The sequence below is a fragment of the Myxocyprinus asiaticus genome, chromosome 11 (assembly GCF_019703515.2).
Source record: "Myxocyprinus asiaticus isolate MX2 ecotype Aquarium Trade chromosome 11, UBuf_Myxa_2, whole genome shotgun sequence".
Lineage (NCBI taxonomy): Eukaryota > Metazoa > Chordata > Actinopteri > Cypriniformes > Catostomidae > Myxocyprinus > Myxocyprinus asiaticus.
In genome coordinates, this window is record NC_059354.1 from 33,632,978 (window position 1) to 33,653,698 (window position 20,721).

General features: G+C 38.4%; 1 protein-coding gene across 2 annotated transcripts in view; it reads left to right on the forward strand.

Annotated features, from left to right (window-relative positions):
- Positions 1-19,984, forward strand: part of LOC127447831 (inactive phospholipase C-like protein 1) — a 115,331-nt gene extending 95,347 nt beyond the window's left edge. For both annotated transcript variants that reach the window (XM_051709918.1, XM_051709919.1), the window contains 6 exons: positions 1,840-3,549; positions 7,152-7,514; positions 11,858-12,061; positions 14,960-15,035; positions 16,144-16,253; positions 18,266-19,984. In XM_051709918.1, the coding sequence (XP_051565878.1) occupies positions 1,840-3,549; positions 7,152-7,514; positions 11,858-12,061; positions 14,960-15,035; positions 16,144-16,253; positions 18,266-18,433 (2,631 nt within the window). In that variant the 3' untranslated portion in view covers positions 18,434-19,984. The remainder of the gene's footprint in view (positions 1-1,839; positions 3,550-7,151; positions 7,515-11,857; positions 12,062-14,959; positions 15,036-16,143; positions 16,254-18,265) is intronic.
- Positions 19,985-20,721: the final 737 nt, after the last annotated feature.

Consider the following 20,721-nt stretch of genomic DNA (forward strand, 5'->3'; position numbering starts at 1 on the left):
GCAGTTTTTATGTAGGACCAATAAAATAAGCAATAATTACAGTCAATACAGTCCTAGAGCAGTGGGAGATGAAATAAACAAGACCTATAAATGCAAACAAAGCCAATTTGATAGGTTCAGAAATTGGACGACTGTTCCAGAGCTCGTCTCTCTGCATCACTACTCAGCCTGACTTGTTTGCCAACCCTGCTGAGGCAAACAGCAATTGCGGGGTTTGGTATCTGCAGCTGGGACAGTCAAAGTGGTTTTATGCATGCATGTTTGTATGTGGATTGGACAGCTAGGGACAGGAGGAGGATAGACAGGAGCAGCAGGGCCAAGATTCATATCTTTGTGACAGCGGGTGTGAGGCATCTGTTTCATGTGTCTAGCGAGACAAGCAAAGGCAAAAAGGGCAAGCAAACAAGGCAGACTGTACAAGCATGACTCACCTTGCTCCTGGCTGTTTTCTAATCGTAAAAAATGCAAGACACAATCTAGGCCCGGTGAAGTGCTGCTATATCTGTGTTTGTATGAATGTGACATTTTCCTCTCAAGATTCAATTCATTCTCCGCTGCGAGCTGTTTATGTGATTCGTTTCTAGTCTTGCTAATTGTATTTCAAAGTTATATTCAAAGAGCAAATTCAACCCCCCCCAGCATTTCTTATTGATGGAAATAAACATGAAAAAGTGATGAAATACAACAAAAACAGATACAATGTTTACATACATACTTATAGTTGATTGCAGAACTCTTAAGGCTTGGTCATCAATAACCACCTGTCACCTGACAGTATTTCATGATGTGATTTGTCATTGAGTAACTGCTCTCTTATCCCAAGAAGTTTATTACAGAGGCATTCCCCCTTGAGCAGCCTTGTCACAGGTCATGGTTTAACCCTTCCTAACGATGGGTTAAAGACCCCATGAAATCTAAAGTTTTGCTGCTTTTAGTCCATATCTATTAGCTTTAAGGCCATCTATATGCTAGTATACTTTGAAACATTGACAAAATTAGTTTTCAGAAGATATAAGCATTTAAAATCTGCAGTCTCTCTCTTCCAGCTAAAAAGACCCATAAAAATGTATGACTCACAATGTACTGCATTAATTTTGACCAATCAAATGCTATCTAGAACGAGAACATCCCGCCCCCCTCAATATAATCAGTGTCTGGCTGTGTTCTAAATGGTGCTGATCTTGACATTGCAAGGCACTTCGAAGGGTGCACAATCCATGCTGTAGTGTCGTTCTAAACAAATTTTCCAATAAGAATCGCTTACATTTTTTTTTTTTTTTTTAAATGACCGTTATCAACTTTCAGCCATCTGAAGCACTCAAAGTGGAGGGTAATTGTATCTGAAGGGAACAGGGCATAGGGATGATCACTGCTGAATACAACGTGCCAAAACTGGAATTGGATGTGAGGAAACTCACTGGAGTTTCTTCATATGTTTAATGCAGCTGTTTTTCTGAGGATTCTTGGGATGTACAGCCAAGTGAGTGTTCTTTATTCTTTATGTTTAGTGTATCGTGATTTAAAACATGGATATATTTCAATGTTTTACTCACTTGTTTTTCATTCGTCTGCATTTATGTGCACAACGTCTCGAGCCTCATCATTAGCAAATACTGTTTTTCAAAAAGGCATGGGCCGTCATGTCCCGCCCCAACTTCATGTTTCAGAAGGAAATACAGGCTTAAGAAAATTGCATTTTTCAAGGTACTTCAGGGTGACTTTAAACCTAAGGTTTGGATTACTAACCCATAACGTTAACCATAAAAAGCTAACACACGAATATGTTCTAAAATGTGTAAATACCTACACTCCTCTTCTCTTTTGTGTTATTTTGCTTAGGTGCAGTTGCGCTTTAAAGAGATTCAGAGAAGCAAAGAGAAGCTAACTTCTCATGTGACATTGGAGGAGTTCCAGGAGGCCTACTGCGAGTTGTGCACACGACCCGATGTCTATTTCCTGTTAGTGCAACTCTCTAAAGACCGAGAGTGCCTTGATGCCCAGGACCTGCGTCTTTTCCTGGAGACTGAGCAGGGTCTGTCCTTGGCCACCACCGAAGGCTGCTTGGAGCTCCTTCGGCGTTTTGAGCCCTCTGCTGCTGGACTTGAGCGAGGTCTACTGGGCTTGGATGGCTTCACCCGTTACCTACAGTCCACTGAGTGCCAGTTGTTGGACCCGGAGCACCAGAATGTGTGCCAGGACATGAAGTTGCCCCTGTCTCATTACTATATCAGTGCCTCCTACCGCTCCTACCTGCTGGATGATCAAGTGCATGGCTGGGCTGATCTGGGGGGGCTCATTCGAGCCCTGCAGGCTGGCTGTCGGTGTCTAGAGCTTGGAGTTACCGATGGGCAAGAAGGAGAGCCACTATTGGGTGTAGACCATGGTACAGATGGAAAGCATCATCATCATCACCATCATCATCATCACCACCACCATCATAACCACCATCATGGTTGTGTTACCCTACGCAGTGCCCTGGAAGTGGTCAACAAGTATGCTTTTCTCACCTCCCAGTATCCTCTACTGCTGTATCTGTGCCAGCTTTGCTCGCCTTCCCAGCAGCGTACTCTTGCACAACACCTCAAGAAGGTATTTGGACAGAAGCTCTATACCCCTGACTCTCTGCCTGTAAGTCTTGGAGGTCGAGCCACCACTCTGCCCTCTCCAGAGCAACTGAAGGGTAGGATACTTCTTGTTGGAAAGAAGCTGCCTCCAGAAGAGGATGGCTCTGAAGGAGAGGTGTCCGAGGAAGATGAAGAGATAGGTGGTGGTGGTCCTCTGGCTGGCCGAAGGATGACCATCCCTGGGGAGGAAGAGCTGGGTGTGGTCCTTGTTGTCCCCCCACCCCCACAACCAAGACGTCTCCGCTTGCGCCGCGAATTGTCCGATCTGGTTGCAGTATCTCGCACTGGAAGTCGCAGCTTTTATGCTCACCGGGCAAGTACTCAGCAATCCCAGCAGCATTCTCCCCCCTCCACTCCCTCTACACCAGGCACGCCTATGCCTCTAGAGCCCCCCTACTGGACCCTGTGCTCTCTTGGGGAAGGGGAGGCAGGCCGGCTGGCTAGCGAATGCCCCGAAGAACTGGTGAGCTTTACCAAGCGCAATCTTACCCGTGTGCGCCCCAGTTCAGTAAGGCTAGACTCTAGCAACCCAAACCCACTGGGATACTGGAAAGGAGGTGTGCAACTGGTGGCGCTCAACCAGCAGACGCCAGGTGCCATGATAGATTTGACCCGTGGTCGGTTTTTGCAGAATGGTGGGTGTGGGTACGTACTGCGTCCAGCAGTAATGCGAGAGGAGGTTTCCTACTTCAGTGCCCAGTCGCAAGGCTGTGTGCCTGGTGTACCACCGCAAATACTCAGGGTGAAGGTCATCAGTGGCCATAGCCTACCCAAACCACAGGGCTCTGGTGCCAAAGGTGAGGTCATTGACCCTTATGTGGTGCTGGAGCTGCATGGTGTACCAGCAGACTGTGCTGAGCAGAGAACTCGCACTGCTGCCCAGAACCAGGATAACCCGCTGTTTGATGAGACCTTTGAGTTCCAGGTAAGAGAGCGAGACACATCATGAATACTAATCTGTTTTATAAAACAGTGGCCCCATAGTATTTGGACACTTGAAAATGTATTAATTTCATTGCATTAAATAAAACTTTATCAAACCACATGGCATCTACAAACAAATGATGCAAGACCTTTTATGTGAACTAACTTAAATTCTGAGCCATTTTTTTAATTACATTTAACAAACTGTCTCAGGGTCATTTAGTGGGTGTATGAAGTCGGTTCATACAAGTTTACACAGGTTTCCTCACAGAGTTACCACAGGTGTAATTCAACACATTTAACATATTCCACTACGTTTGACAACCAGAAAGTGTCCAAATACTTAATACACATAATTTTGAATGATACATCTACTCTTATATCATTTGAAACCTTACAAACTTCTATTTTTTAAATGTTTTGCTGTGCTTATGCTGTCTTTAAAAAAGACACTTGGTTTGATATTTAGTTTTATAATGCAAAATTTTAAGTGTGCCCTAAGTGTCCAAATACTTTTTGGGGCCACTGTATAAAGTGTGATTTTTGAAGAACTTAAGACAGAGATTTAAGATTATCTAAGTTGAGACAGAGAACATGAGACATTTTGCTTGACACCTTGCCCCTTGTTTTTTGACCATGTGTTTGGTGTGGTCTGTGATGTGCAAGGTTATTCTGAGATTCTCTGTGTGTATTAGTCTTGAGGTCAGTGTCCATTTTCATGTGTCTTAATCCGAATGCTTCATTCTATGAAAGAACCAGTCAACTGAGCCATGTCTCAGAACACTGATTACCTACTGCATGCAATATTAACACAGTTCTGACTGAGCTCAGTTATGCCCTATCGCATGACCTTACACATACAAATAACCTCACTGACCTCCCTCATCAGGATGTATTAAGTGATTTCAAACTAAAACATGGTGTAATATTTTACTGCTGTTAGATGGATTTGCTGTTAGACTGTTATGTGAATATAAAAAAAAAAAAACATTTAAACTGCCTGGGCTTGGCACAAACCGATTTCAAAGAGCGCAACGAAACCGCTAAAGGCTAATTCTGCTCTTAGCTAGACAGAACTTTGAATTTTTTACATTTGTTTTGAATTGTTTGAAAGTTTTTTGTTTTTTTTCAAGATGTAAAAACAAACATGACAACATGTAGGCTTGCTTTCTATATGAATAAGACATACTATAAACATTACATGTTAGTTCTCATTGGCTGTTAATTTGCCTTGATTTCATTGCATCCACTAGCCATTACTGAGCTGGCAACTATAACATACATGTCATATACATGTAGCATACTTATATAGAGTACTGCTGACCTGTGATCCACAACCAGAATGAGGTTAATGGATGCAATATGTCTCCATGGGTGCAGCTAAACACAACTCTTCCTAGATCTGTAATTAGGTAAGATCTCCATCAATATGTAATGGCCTGCTAACACTAATGCTCTTGCCCTGGATTGTAGTTCAGACCTGCAGTCTAGATAGCTCATCATTATACTACTCTATAAGTAGATGCCAGTTTCTACCTGCGTGATTCTTTTTCAATGATGTGACCTTTCTTTTTGTAGAACCTAATTACACCTGCGAGCCAAACTTAGACTGCTTTAAATAAGAGATGCTGATGAAGGTACGTTCTAGCTACAGGTGAAGGCTTGTTTTATCTGCAATAACCAGTGCAATAAAGATGACACGTAAATGAACAGCTCGAGTGTGAAGTGAGATTGCAGGAGACAATCAGTGTCAAGTAATTAGGGAGATTCTTCTAATGAATTTTTGACAGTGTGCAAATGTTTGAGTGAATTGTGTTGCTTGCAATTTTTGAGTGTAAAAAAAGACAGCCCTTTTGTTGAGAATACTGGGTAGCTTTTTGTAGTAATGTTCTGTTCATTAACATAAGTCATGAAACCTAATGCATTAACTTAATAATAAACCATTTGTTTATTTAATTTTATCAATCTAATTTCTAAAGATAATTCATTGTTTGTTCATAATGCATTAACCTAGGTATACAACTTTTAATGTCAAAATGAACAATAACTAATATTAATAAGTTCTCTAAACATTATGCATGCTGTTAAATCATGTTAACTAATTACTACATCCAATACCAAATACAACCTTATTGTACCAAATATTGGTTTGTAGCAAAAATCACCATTGCGAGCACTCCATTATCATGCTGTCATTCCAATTTGTATATTTTTGTTGAACCAGAATTCATTAGAAGTATATATGGGCCTTTTTGATATTTGTGCATGAAATCTAAGAATAAGATAACAAAAAAAAAAAGAATCTAATTATAAAAAATGTAAAAAGAAAACAAACAAAGTGGGTAAGACTTTAGGGATATAAATCCCTGCTATTGTGATTTAGCCCAAATACTGTACCATATGGTTATTTGAAGAGAAGGTTTTGAGAGGGATTCTGTGAAATTGTAAATATATCTCTTACGCACACACTTACTCTATCCATTGGGATTGTGTGCCTCTTGTTGTTTGCATTTGTTTGTGTCTTGTTGCTTGGAGCTTGAAGACATCATACAATTATAAGTCATGGGAGGGGGTACACCTATCAGACTTAGCCCCACACGTGCGTGCACGCACGCACACACACACACACACAGAAGCAGGTGTACATTCCCTGGTGGGATCTGAGCAAATGCTTTTGTGTCTCTTCCTGTGGCCTTTTCCACTAAACATACAAATCTCTCAGTGCCCTGTGCCCCTAATGATGCCAGTTTCAATGTCTCTGTTTGATGTATAATTCATGTGTTTGCCATAGGTTTATATGTTTGCATGACCCTTACGTAAAAGTAATATAGTGGTACCGTATGGTACAGTGGCAGTATCAGATACCATGGTACTGAGTGATTACTAAATTCATGTAATATCATGGTCCATGTCCAACAAACATGCTATTACCATTGGTGCACATCCAAAAGACACAGTATTATCATTGTACATGTCCAAAAAAACATGGTATTACAATGGCACCATGTCAAAAATACTATTCATACTAGTCATACTATTTGTGCATACATGTGTATATGTGCATGTCAATTTTGAAGCAGGTTCTCTGAAAAGCTGCACACTTGTATTGTGCTATTTTCATTTGCTCAGGTCTGTGTCCAGGCATCTGTTGGTGTCTGCAACCAGCTGAGGTGTTTTATCTTTGTTATCTTTGTGTCATTTTCCTTGCAGCTGTGAAATATCTTTATTAAAATGTTGCAAAACACACCTTTAAAGGGATAGCTTACCAAAAAATTAAAATTGTATCACAATTTACTTACCTTGTTTTGTACCAAACCTATATGACATCCTATCTTCAGTGGAAAACATTTGGAGATATTAGGCAGAATGTTAGCCTCAGTCACCATTCACTTTCATTGTATGGAAAAAAAAGACAATGCAATGAAAGTGAATGTTTACTGAGGCTACCATTCTGTGTAACATCTGATTTTGAGTTCAACAGAATAGAAGAAGTCATACGAGTTTGGAACACTAATGAGTGAATGATGACAGAATCTAAATTTCTTTGGTGAACTATCCTTTTTACATACAAACAAAAATACACTCACTGTTTTCTCTTTTCAGGTGAACATGCCTGAGCTTGCCCTGCTACGTTTTGTAGTTCTGGATGACGATTATATTGGTGATGACTTCATTGGCCAGTACACCATTGCCTTTGAGTGTCTTCAGCCTGGCTATCGAAACGTGCCCCTGCTGGGCCTTTCTGGAGACCCTTTGCCTCATGCCAGCCTGTTTGTACATGTGGCCATCACTAACCGCAGAGGTGGGGGTAAGGCCCAGAGACGGGGTCTGTCTGTAAGGAGAGGAGTGCGGCGTGGGCGAGAGTATGTCACCCTGCGAAACACGGGCATCAAAGTGCTGGATGACACTTTCCGCTCTTCCAGCACACCTCTGCGAGAGGCTACAGACCTGCGAGAGGATGCGCTGGTAATGGAGGTGGCACATGTCACAAGTTTAGACAACACAAAACACTAGCAGTTTCAATGCTAGGCAAGCTAAAGCCATGTGATTGTGTTGAATTACGAATGCCAGGTGTATGAAGTTGCTGATTGCATCAGAAAATCTTATCAGTGCACTAAAGAGAAACCTATGTTTTGTAGAAAATCATAGAAAATGAGACTTTTCTGATGTTGAACTGTAAAAATGACCTGGTTCTTTGGGTGCAGATTTAAAAGTTTTGTAAATGTGCTTCAGTTTAAATGGATGAAGTTGCAAGGCCGGATAAGAACCGGGGTGGCACTGGTCCATCCAGATTGATGGCTGGTGACTGGTCCAAACTGCTTTTAGAGTATAATGGTTTAGAAATAATGAGAAAAACAAAAGGAAAACACTGTATTTTTTTGCTTGTTAAATAATCATAGATACAACAACCAATTAACCTCAGTGATGTCACTTTTCTGCGGGAGGAAACAATGGCGGTGAATGGATAAACACCCCGAAAAACGATATCAAGAAAAACATAAAAAAATGCTTTTGATCCATGTCAAGTCTCAGGAAAAGTTCAAACAGGTCTGAAGATAGCACAAATATTGCCAAATTGGACTTTTGCGGACATATAAAGATATTTTATCCACTATTCATCCATGGACTGTCTGATGTTAGACCGGTGAGTGCACACCCACCGGCACATAACCGTAAACATCTCTCATTCAGAAGTTACACATTTTTTGTGTTGTTTTCTGGTGTGATTTAGTCAACGTAAATCTCACGTCTGTGAGGATTCCATCTGTATGAATGCAAGAGCTTCTTTTAACCCCTGAAGAAGGTTTTTGTTGCATCTCACAGCACAGCACAATGAAAGTATATGGAATATTGGTCACAAACATGGCGGCGCAGTCATACAGTGACATCCCATGAAACAGGTCAATACTACAGTAAAGTCAAAAAAAGAGAAAAATCCCACACACTACCTTAGCTTGCGAAGAATATCACAAACCTTTTATTGCAACATTTCGGTCACACGACCTTTGTCAGGCATTTACAAAAAAACATAGAGTGAAATACCACCAAATTTAAAATACGTCATAACTAATCAACACATCTGATGACCATGACATAACCTATAACCAATAACAGTCAATTAGATAGAAGATCTCTAGAAAACAACAAACGCCTACTGGCGAACTTATTCCAAATTTTATAAAAGACAAGGAAAATATTTTATTCATAAGTACAGGATAACATTTTTTTTTTATAGTTTAACATTTGTAAAGTTTTTTTTACAATAACAGTAGATTACAACCTGAAGAGGACCAGTGACATTGTATAAAGATCCTTATTAGTCAACATAGAGAAAAAAGAAAAGGAAAAACCTTTAACTACACATACAGAATATCTACAGCATCACATTAAACACAAGTTAATCATTATGTCCCATCGGTGATGAGGTTTGAAGTGTATAGATCCAAAACATTGGAACTGAAATGTTGCAATAAACGTTTTGTGATATTCTTGAAGTAATGTAATGGGAGCCAGCTGGTACATGATAGGTATGCGGTATGTGTAAATCTCACTCCTGACCTCAAGAGGTGCACTAGCGACTGACGCTAGAGGCTGTAGCCTTTAGCCTCCTCGTTAGCGCTCCCACCTCCCATGATGGCTGACGCCGGTTTGAATTCTGCTCGGAGTGAATCAGGAAGGACCAGTTGCAGTGGTGCTGAGACCCAGATGTGAGTGAGCTTTAGGGGGATGAGTGTAACGGTCTGTGATAGCTGTGCGGGATGTGTAAACCTCATTCCCCTGGCCTCAAGAGGCGCACTAGCGACTGATGCTAGAGGCTGTAGCCTTTAGCCTCCTCGTTAGCATGCCTGCCTCCCATGCTGGCTGACGCCGGTTCGAAACCCGCTTGGAGCAGGTCGAGCAGGACCGTTTACAGTGGTGCCATGACCCGGATGAGAGTGAGGTTTAAGGGGGTGAGTGTAAAGGGAGCCAGCTGGTACGTGACAGCTGTGCGGTATGTGTAAACCTCACTTCCCTGGCCTCAAAAGGCACACTAGCGACTGACGCTAAGGGCTGAAGCCTTTAGCCTCCTCCTATATCTGCTGACGCCGGTTCAAATCCTGCTTGGAGTATTTTTTCAATATCTATTTTTTTATTACATATCTTTATTTTGAAAAGGAAAACTTGATTAATTTAATTCGTTTACACTTCCCACATGGATGCACCGGTTGTGGTTTGCGTAGCGTTATTCAGTGGGTCACACAGATAATTGGTCTGCACTGTGTAGTTCAGTGGGTAAACTTGATTGTGTAGTTATTGGAATTGTGCTTTGAAATGTGCAGTTGAACACTTGGCTTTGTAAAAAGAGCAAATAAATAAAAGAAAAGGTCTCATGTAGGATAAGGAAAGGGGTAAACTTCATAATATTCACATTGAAATTATAGAGAGTACACAGCTGTACACAGTACACACTTAGAGATTTCTGGCCTCACCACTTGTTTAAATGTTTTTGTTTTAGAGTCACTGACAAATTCTGACCTTCTTATTTAATAATCAGTCAGTACAGTTGTAAATTAAGTCTCAGTTCTGAACAAGAGGGAACCAGACACAGAATACTACACCTCCCCACTGGAGCATTGCCATCCATTGTGAAACCATAGCTCAGTTTTACTCACCATTTCTAGGTTTTAATCTTTGAAAGAGCCTGCTTGGAAAAGTAAATTTACTGAGTAACATATGCTCAGCAAAATCTACAAACAACTATCCAGTGTTCATCTGGATTTTCTAGCAAACCCTAGAAATAAAACCCAGCATAAACACTGTCCTGCTGACCTAGGCTCTGTGAAGTCAGTAAGGTGTGATACATGGGTGAAGGTAAGGGGAGGAGATGATGGAGGGTAGAGTATCTAAGGTGTCAGGTGACAGATGGGATCAGATGCTACTGGAGTTTGTTGCAGAAGAGGAAGAGATAAGTTACTCAACATCCATAATAACAGTGTTTACAATGACCTACTGACCTTATTGATGCATATACACACATACAGAGGCCCCAAAATGTATTTAGCCACACTTAAAATATAAATGTATGAATTCCATTGCATTAAACAAAAACAAATATATATATATATATATATATATATATAAAACTAGGTGGCATTTATTTTCACAGAAATTTCTTAGAATTTTTTTGCAATTACTTTTGACCATCTGGTCCCAAATTTAGTGGGATCAGTCTGTAGTTCATATATAGCACAGGAACCACATGTATAGTTTATCCCATCAACTACATGTGTCTTATTTTATCATTCAAAACAAAAACACATTTTTTTTTTAATTTGTTTTTTAATGTTTTGCCTAAAAAAAATAATTTATCTTTCTTGAAAAGATTTGCCACTTGGTTTGATATTTTGTTATCTAATGCAATGACATTCATTAATTTTAAATATGGCTTAGGTCCCCAAATACATTTGGGGCCACTTCCTGCTGATAAAAACATCTTAAACCAGCTAAGACCAGCAAACCGGCTTTTTTTCAGCAGGGCTGTACGCTTGCATATCTTTCAAAATTCTCTTTCTCCTTCAATTCCTGCATTTGCATGCCATATTTCTGGATAACATACTTACTTTAAGTAGTACACACTCTCAACAACATCCATTTTATTCATAGCTGACTAACCATGCAGTACTCCCCTACAGACCTCCATTTGCATACATATAAACACAGATACACATGCTAATCACCCACAACACTCACTCACACACTTCCACAAATGAGTTTAGTAATCATGGTTGTGGGTGTGCGACTCTGTCAGGTGAAAAATAGAAATTGGCTGTCTTTCTGCTACACTGTAATGAGAAGAAATTTGCAATTTGAAAATCCGATCAGACCAAAAGCTAAGGCCTTTGACAGCCAAGGGACACAGAAAAATATCTAAATGCAAAGGTTTATCTTTCTGTATACAGGAAATAAGTTCATTATTTTTATCCTACATCATGGGAGTAGCTTTACTGAACACAACATCAGTTTCTGCGCTTTTTTTCAATTAATTTAAATATCAAGAATGTTTTAATGACTCTTAGCTCCTTTGTTTTCTCATGGATCTTGCACTTGTGATTGTCTTTTGTGAGTGTATGTGCCCAATTAGAAAAGTGCACTTGGTGAACTGTCCCTTTATCATGCCACTACTTTTTTATTTGACAGGGGCTTACAATGAACTATAAGGAGTAAAGAAACGTTTTCCCAATTCCCCTTTATCTGTGTCACTTTGGCTTTTATTGAAATATTTGTGGTAGCCTAGTTTGACTATCTCTTCACGTTTCCTCTTTCTCTAGAGCGCTACAGTGGCTTTCAAAGAGCAGTGTGGACTCCCCCCAGTGGCTACATTAAAGCAGTGCATCCAGAGCTTAGCCACGAGGTTGCAGAGTCCAGATGGGCCCCCAGGGGCCATGCTCACTCTGAAGGATGGTTACCCATGCTTGGAACTCATGGGCAACTTAACTGATGTTACTCGTAAACTGCTAACTGGTTATGACACTGTAAGAGATACATTTACATAGGCTGTTTTAATGTTGCACAATGTTGCCATGTGTTTTATATGTAATGGGTGTGGCTCTGTATAATAACACAGCATGCACAGCATGTGGAGGGAAGAGGTTTTTAGATGTTAACCAACTTCATGCTTATGCTAAATTTATCAGGCAGTACTAATGTGCTGATAAAACCTTTTCGTAAAAGATAGGGTGTAGAGGCTGCTGACACACAAATTGTATAGTACAGGAATAGTTCATCCAAAAATTTTAATTATCTTATCGTTAACTCACCCTAATGCCATCACAGATGTGTATGACTTTCTATTCTCTGCTAAACACCAAAGAAGATTTTTAGAAAAATATCTCCGCTCTCCGTTTTAGGTCCATAAAATGCTAGAATGAATGGTGGCCAGTAATTTGAAGCTCAGAAAAGCACACAAAGGCAGCATAAATATAATCCATATGCAGGGTTGGGGAGTAACGGAATACATGTAACGGGATTATGTATTTAAAATACAAAAGAATTTAAATACAAAAAATAAGTAACTGGATTCCACTACAGTTACAATTTAAGTAATTGGTAATTAGAATACAGTTACATAAAAAAAAAATGTTGATTACTTGAAGAGATTACTTTGCATTTTATTGTCATTTGTTTCATTTAATATTTAGTCCTTTCAGATGGAAAACATTTATACATATAAATGATGCGAGCCAAAACACTTTCTTATGATGTGTTACATTCATACGAGCAGACAGAGAAGTTTGGAGCAGAAGAAATAGAAGTAAACCTTGTGTAAATTGTCAGCTTTACGCTAAGCTAAAATGCTATTTCTAGCCATTTTACATGCACGTTAACAGGCACAATCATATTTTTTTATCAGGAAAATTCACGTTAGATCAAAAGATCTTTGAAATTAGGGCAAAAATCATATTCTTGATAATAATTTTTGTATTGTTTTCCTGTAACAATATGTAAAAATCCTTAAAACAAGATCAATTTGATTAATCTTGTTTTAGAAACAACACTGCATAAGATATTTAGGTTTTTTAGAGAATGTATTTTTAACATGCGTATTTTGTCTTACTGAGATTTTATAGTGAAAACAAGTGAAAATATCTACCAGTGCTGAAGAAGTAATCCAAAGTATTTAGAATACGTTATTGACCTTGAGTAATCTAACGGAATATGGTACAAATTACATTTAACAGCATGTATTCTGTAATCTGTAGTGGAATACGTTTCAAAAGTAACCCTCCCAACCCTGTCCATATGACTGCAGTGGTTTTATACAATTCTTCCGAAGTGGTATGATAGCCGTGGGTGTGAAACAGATCAATATTTAAGTCCTTTTTTTGCAATAAATCTGCACATTCAAACAGCCCTCCTAAGCGCTCTTCTCTCCTAAGAGTTCTTCTTGTGTTTTTGGCAATTTGTATTCTTCATGTATATAGCCACCTACTGGGCAGGGAGAAGAATTTATAGTAAAAAAGGACTTAAATATTGATTGGTTTCACACCCAGATCTAACATATTGCTTCAGAAGACATGGATTTAACCACTGGAGTCATATGGATTACTTTTATGCTGCCTTTATATGCTTGTTGGAACTTCAAAGATTTAATCACCATTCACTTGCATTGTATGGATCTACAGAGCTGAAATATTATTCTATAAATCTTCATTTGTGTTCTGCAGAAAAACGAAAGTCATGCTGTACATATGACTACTGCCCTTTTGCACATTGTGTAATTCTTGCTCTTTTTTTGTACACTGGATAATGGCCCTGTTTACTGAAGCTCATTCACTACATGTCCATTATATCTTACTATTTTATACCTCATTGACATGCACTTTTCATGTATTTTTGCTATTTTTATTCTATTGCACTTGCACTTTAGTATTAAATATTTTTACTACTTTGCACTTCTGGTTAAATGCTAACTGTCCCGGTACCTGTACTTTGCACAATGACAATAAAGTTAAATCTAATCTAATCTAATCTGGGATAGCATTAGGGTGAGTAAATGATGAGAGAATTTTTAATTTCTTTTAAAAATCTCTTTAATGTGTTTTAATAACACTTGACAAAACAGTTCTGAAACATGGACCTTTGTCAGTCTAGACACCATATTTAATTTGTCATGAATGAAAACAAGGCTGTGAGGGATAGAAGTACACTCTGTTTTCAGCATTGTTTTCATTTGTGTAAAATTAAATATGGCATCTACTCTAAGTTTTAAATCAGATGGATGTGTAACATTAATACAAATCTTAAATATATATATCAGATCTACTTTTATTACATAATTTGACGTTAACCAATTTACATTATATTTATGTATGTGTGTGTACATTTGAGTGAGACAATATCTGAAGCTTTAGTCATCATTATCCTCCTCTTCTTTAGTCATGGGCTCGCACTTTCTTTGTCTCTGTTTCTGCCTGTGGGTTGACTCTGGATTCTGCCGTGTGTTTGAGACGGGCATAGTCAGCACTGACTGGCAGGACTACAATTTATAAATATCTTAACCGTGGGAGAGGGCAGCAATGGTCTTGCCAGAAGGAAATTTTATTGCTCAAAGATGACTTTTTCATAGTTCAGGAGACATAATGGAGTTTCCAGTTGTGTTTTGTTTAAGGATCAATTTAGATGTTTCTCCTAAAAGTGCTTAGGAAAAATAAAAATCAATGGTTAAAATACGTAAGAGTATAGAGCAATATTTTGATGAGATATACTATATATTTTGATGAGAAATGTTTGTACATGTTGAAATATTATTGCAAACAATGATAGACAAACAAGTGTGTGTGTGTGTGTGTGTGTGTTTGTGTGTGTGTGTGCGCATAGAATTTGCATATATTAGCAGATCATAATCTTGTTCTTGTCTGCATCCTCCTCAGATGATTTCGGCCAACAAGCAGCTCATTGAGAATGCAGATGGAGTGCAGGAGCGAATCGCACAAGTGCAAAAGGAAGGCGAGTACAGGTGGGGAGGGGCGAGAACAGGGGAGAAGATCAGAGAAGGATGAATCATCTTTGTGTTTCAGCTAAATATCGTTTCAGTGAGGCCCCAGAGGATGCGTGGGAAATCTTGAGAAACAATTCAGAAAATTCAAATGTATTTGCATTCAAAGAAGTTCATGTACTCCACAACATACAAAGTCCCCTATCAACACTTTAAAGCATTGCCTTTTATGATGAGAGATGTTGAGAATACCATAGGATTGTTTTGACATGTCGTGTTCCACCTAGACGAAATAAGATGATATCATTTGAAAAAGTACCATAGTATCCATAGTTTATAGCAAACAACACTGTAGTTATATGGTTTTTGTGTCTACTCTTAAATCATAATAAATGAATATGGGATCTCCTTCAAACAGTGTGAGAGGCTTTCAGAATCCATCTGTCAATTTGTTTAAAGGATTAGTTTACACAGAAATTTACAAAACCCTCATGTCTTTCCAAACCCAATGACTGTCTTCCTTTCTTCCATGGAGCACAAAAAAAGAAAAAAAGAATTTCCTTTTAATCCTTCAGTTTCTTTCTTTCTTTTTTTTTTTTGGGACAACAATAGTGACTAATACAAAGTTACCACAGTATCAGCAGAAACTCTGGTTGCCATGATAATTTTCATAAGACCACTGTAGTATTTTGTCTAAATTGTTACTTCAAGCACTAGAGTGTCCTTACTTGCCTTCCTAATTCTACGTACTTTACGTCATTTCCTCTCACACACATTTTTCACCCCTAATTACACATCTGAGGCATTTCTGTCAAAATACTTTTTCTTCATGTCCTTATGAGGATACATTGTAGAGCAAGAGAGAGGGAGCACAGACAGTAGCAGATTTGGAATGAAAGGGCAGCTTACAAAGGTCATGACAAAATTCATCAAGGGAAGCACAGTATTATCTAACCAGAGGATGAACAAATACATAGCACCCATTATTTGGCAGCTCCGTTCCTGGAGAACCATGTCCACACCATAAATGGCATTTTAAAAATCTGAAGCTCTATCATTGTCAGAAAATGGAAACAATATGTTGCTTATGTGTATGTTTTATTTTACATGCCCTTTCAGGTATGATGTTTCATGAAGACCTACCCAGGTTAGGGGAGAAGGAAAATTTGAAAGGCCGTAAACAGAGTAAAGCTTTGGAAAGTTTCACTTGGAACATCACTGTGCTGAAGGTAAATAGCGTGAGCTTTCTCTTCTCCCTTCTCCTTCCCTCCTTCAAATAGCCTTGACGTTTTTGATGAAAAGGTTTCTGTTGTTTTGAAATTTTATCCTAAAAAATTTTGTTGACCTTATATTGTACATATACCACTGGTGTGCGGTGGACTTCTGATATGAGTCATCTCTCTGGAATTTTATTATTTTAGTCCAAAGTAAACGTTTCACTTCCATTTGATGCTAACACAGTTTTCGGGTTCATAGCATATGGAACACCATTTACAGTGCAGTACTTTACAACACTATAATGGTAATTTTCTGTTTATATTAGCTTACTATGTATTAAAACTAGGATTGTGAATAGATTAAAAAATGTTAACTAATTAATTGCACAGTTTTCTGTGATTAATTGCAATTAAATTATGGTACATGATACATTACTAAAACATTAAAAAATCATATATTTTAATATAATAATAAATATATATTTATACTTTGTCTCAAAGAACTTGCAAGAAATTGGTTAGTCATCATACATTTTAATTATTTAAATATGTACATGTTAATATGTTTTTAATGTTAAATAGTTAATGGGGTTTTTTTCGTATAGAGAGAACACATTTTTGTGGTTATAAATCTTTGATTCAAGTATATGTATACATGCCATAAAATCAGTGGACATGCTGTAATTAAAAGTTGGGCAAAATCTTCTGGTGTTTTACAGTGGACTTTTTTAAATAATAGGATCAAATGGGCAGATTTAATTCATATCAAACTTTATTGGAAAAAGAAACAAAAGTGTACATTGCCAATGCATTATTAAACATTATACATGCATATATAAAACAGATCGAATGCTGAAGTTTAAAATCTCAAAGCTTATTTTCTCTGGCTGCTGTTCAGTCTCTACAAGTATACCTGGATGCAGTTTGCAGAACACCCAGGTCCTTTTCAGTCTCTATATTGCACACACACTGGGTCTTACTCGGGCGTTTTCACTTTTGACTCTGGTTCAGACGACAGTAGTTGAGCATTTACAAACGATGTGAAGAGATACAACAGCTTGCCCGTATCTCTCACATGCCACTGGTTCGTCACTTTCGGGTGAAGTCTCCATTCTCCATACAGTTAATCCGCTACCGTGTTTATTATGCTTGGGACATTCGTTGCGCCTGACCCCGCCCCCACCCTACTATCCATAGAGCCTGTGGCTGAATAGCCTGCCAGGAACATCTCGAGACACCTTTCTCCCATTACGTGAAGTTTCAGAAAGTTAAAAAAAACCAAAATGGATAACTGCATTGTGTTTATTTTTTTACGCTTTAAACAAAAAATATTAATAGCAGAAATTGACACATTACATTTCCCAGCCCTAATTAAAACCAATCCAAAATCTCAATAGGTTTTTTGAGTTTGAGTTTAAGATTTTTTTTTAAATTAAATTACATTTATTTTTGTATTGTTTTCTATTCTGTATAAACATGTGATAGATGGATGTCTTTGATCATTGCGCATCAACTCGCTGTTTTTTCAGCATCTTGTGTGGGAGAACAGCAGTTTTTAATATGCCATGTGAAGTTAAAAAGAACTTAAACTTTTAAAAATGCATTTTGAGATACCCGAGTTCTGTTCAGTTTGTTTTGTTGCATCTAGCTTTTATAAATGTAAGAACATGTTTGGTCTGAATGGGCCCTAGGGAGACACTGCCTTATGTGACTTAGGACTTCACTGAGAACACAACGAGATCAAGGACAGTAAATAAGAGACACTACCTCCCTCTGAACCTTGAATCCACTAGTGTTGATGTTTGACAGTGTTACTTTTAACAAATAAAAAAATAAAACAATTAGAATTAAATTAAGTTTCAGATAATATGCCATTCCACTGTCACTGCCCTTTGTCTTTGTCTAATGGAATTTTATATTTTTTTCACTTTACTTAATAGTCACCAAAGACAAATTATGGAACAAATCTAAAAAACTTCATAATAAACCAAGTTCATATAATCTCTCTCTCTCTCTTTTTTCAGGGTCAGTGTGATCTCCTACGCAGTGCTAAGGTAGATGCTTTGGATACTTTGAGACAGCTGGTACTGGCTGGGGAGGCGTGTGGCCTGACCTTGACCTCTGATGGTCAGTACACCCCTCATTGCCTGTCCTCCAGACATGGCAGTAACCATGGCAACGGTCGCATCTGAGCCCCAGAGACACGCAGAGGGATTCAGAGAATATAGTAATAGATGAATGAATGGATGAAGGAATAGATGGATGTCTAGATGGATTGTTGGACAGACAGATTGGCAGGTCTACAGGTTTCTCAGATGGACAGACATATAGGGATATTCGCCCTTTGCTTAGTGCAGTGGAAGAGGTGCTTGATTTGTAGCACAGCAGTGGCCAATAGATGGGATATGAGGACAAAATAAGAAATGTTCTGATCAAGACATACTGAATAAAGGACGTAAGAGGAAATTCCTCAGCAATACAAAATGACTCGGCAACTCAAACCAACATAGATTGTCACTGGAATAAATAACATTCCTGTAATATTTAAGAGGACAGGACTTTAGTAGAAAACTCCTTGTAATTCGCAAGCTAAACAGAGACACATTCTTTCATGTTGACCTTTTTACACATTCTCCTAACATTTTAGATACATTTATGAATAGAAACTTAAACTGATGCAGACTAGATTTTGTCATTCCCCAAAAGTTCATGACCAAATGTGTGAGGGTTTTATTTTTTTTTTACTCATGTTAGCACAAACACATGTCAGAAACTCCACTTTCAAGGGTTCTACTGAGGGAGTGACATGAGTCTGCACTGACTTCCTCTGTTTTGTCACTCAAACTGATTGACAGGTGATGCCCACCAGCAGGACAACAGCGCTTACCGCAGCCCTGTACAGCCCAGTGTGAATGGGATATCTCTAGTGCCTCTCCATTGCAGGGAACCATATCCTCATTTTCCACATTCATGTACCTTCAGGGAAGTGACATAGATTGTATTTGGCTTATTAAGAATGCAGAATGAACATAAGAAGGCTTTGTTTGAACACTGCTCAGCACTCGCTCACAGTGTTAACTGAGCCTGTTGCTCACATGCTCAATGGGATGACCAGGACTGATGACACCAAACATTCCTGTAATCCATGCAGAAGGCTTTCGTGTGTGTACTGTAATCTGCACACAGACCTGGGATTGTTCGAGGAACAAATGTTAAACACACAATTTAAATAACTGTTTGGATCAAAAGTGGCTTTATTTCCATCATGGATTCCTTGACTTCTGAATCCACTGGCCTGGTCTTTGCCACCTTTTTTGTCATGGAGACAAAAATGCTTATTAAAGTAACATGGCAAGAATTACTGCCAATTCTCTGATCAAAAACTAACTGTAAAAAAAATAAAATAAAATGCTTTAAGCACTGAGAGGACTAAAATGGATGAAAAATCTGAAGTAAAAAACTTACATCATACAACATTCATTGTGTAATACTCAACAGTGTTGTGATAGACAAGGAAATATTTGCCAGTTTTTTGTCTACTGCTGTTAAAGACACTTACAGTACAAACGTTTTTTCCCCCTCTTTTTTCCCGACATGGTAACAGAGTAACAGAGATTAGATATGTGACTTTTGAAACTGTATACTGTGTGTGTGTGTGTGTGTGTATATATATATATATATATATATATATATATATATATATATATATATATATATATATATATACCACAATATATACTGTGTGTGTGTGTGTGTGTATGTATGTACAGGTGCATCTCAATAAATTAGAATGTCGTGGAAAAGTTCATTTATTTCAGTAATTCAACTCAATTTGTGAAACTCGTGTATTAAATAAATTCATTGCACACAGACTGAAGTAGTTTAAGTCTTTGGTTCTTTTAACTGTAATGATTTTGGCTCACATTTAACAAAAACCCACCAATTCACTTTCTCAAAAAATTTGAATACATCATAAGACCAATAAAAACAATTTTTTTAGTGAATTGTTGGCCTTCTGGAAAGTATGTTCATTTACTGTATATGTACTCAATACTTGGTAGGGGCTCCTTTTTGCTTTAATTACTGCCTCAATTCGGCGTGGCATGGAGGTGATCAGTTTGTGGCACTGCTGATGTGGTATGGAAGCCCAGGTTTCTTTGACAGTGGCCTTCAGCTCATCTGCATTTTTTGGTCTCTTGTTTCTCATTTTCCTCTTGACAGTACCAATATTGAAGTTCAGGTCTGGTGAGTTTGCTGGCCAGTCAAGCACACCAACACCATGGTCATTTAACCAACTTTTGGCAGTGTGGGCAGGTGCCAAATCCTGCTGGAAAATGAAATCAGCATCTTTAAAAAGCTGGTCAGCAGAAGGAAGCATGAAGTGCTCCAAAATTTCTTGGTAAACGGGTGCAGTGACTTTGGTTTTCAAAAAACACAATGGACCAACACCAGCAGATGACATTGCACCCCAGATCATCAC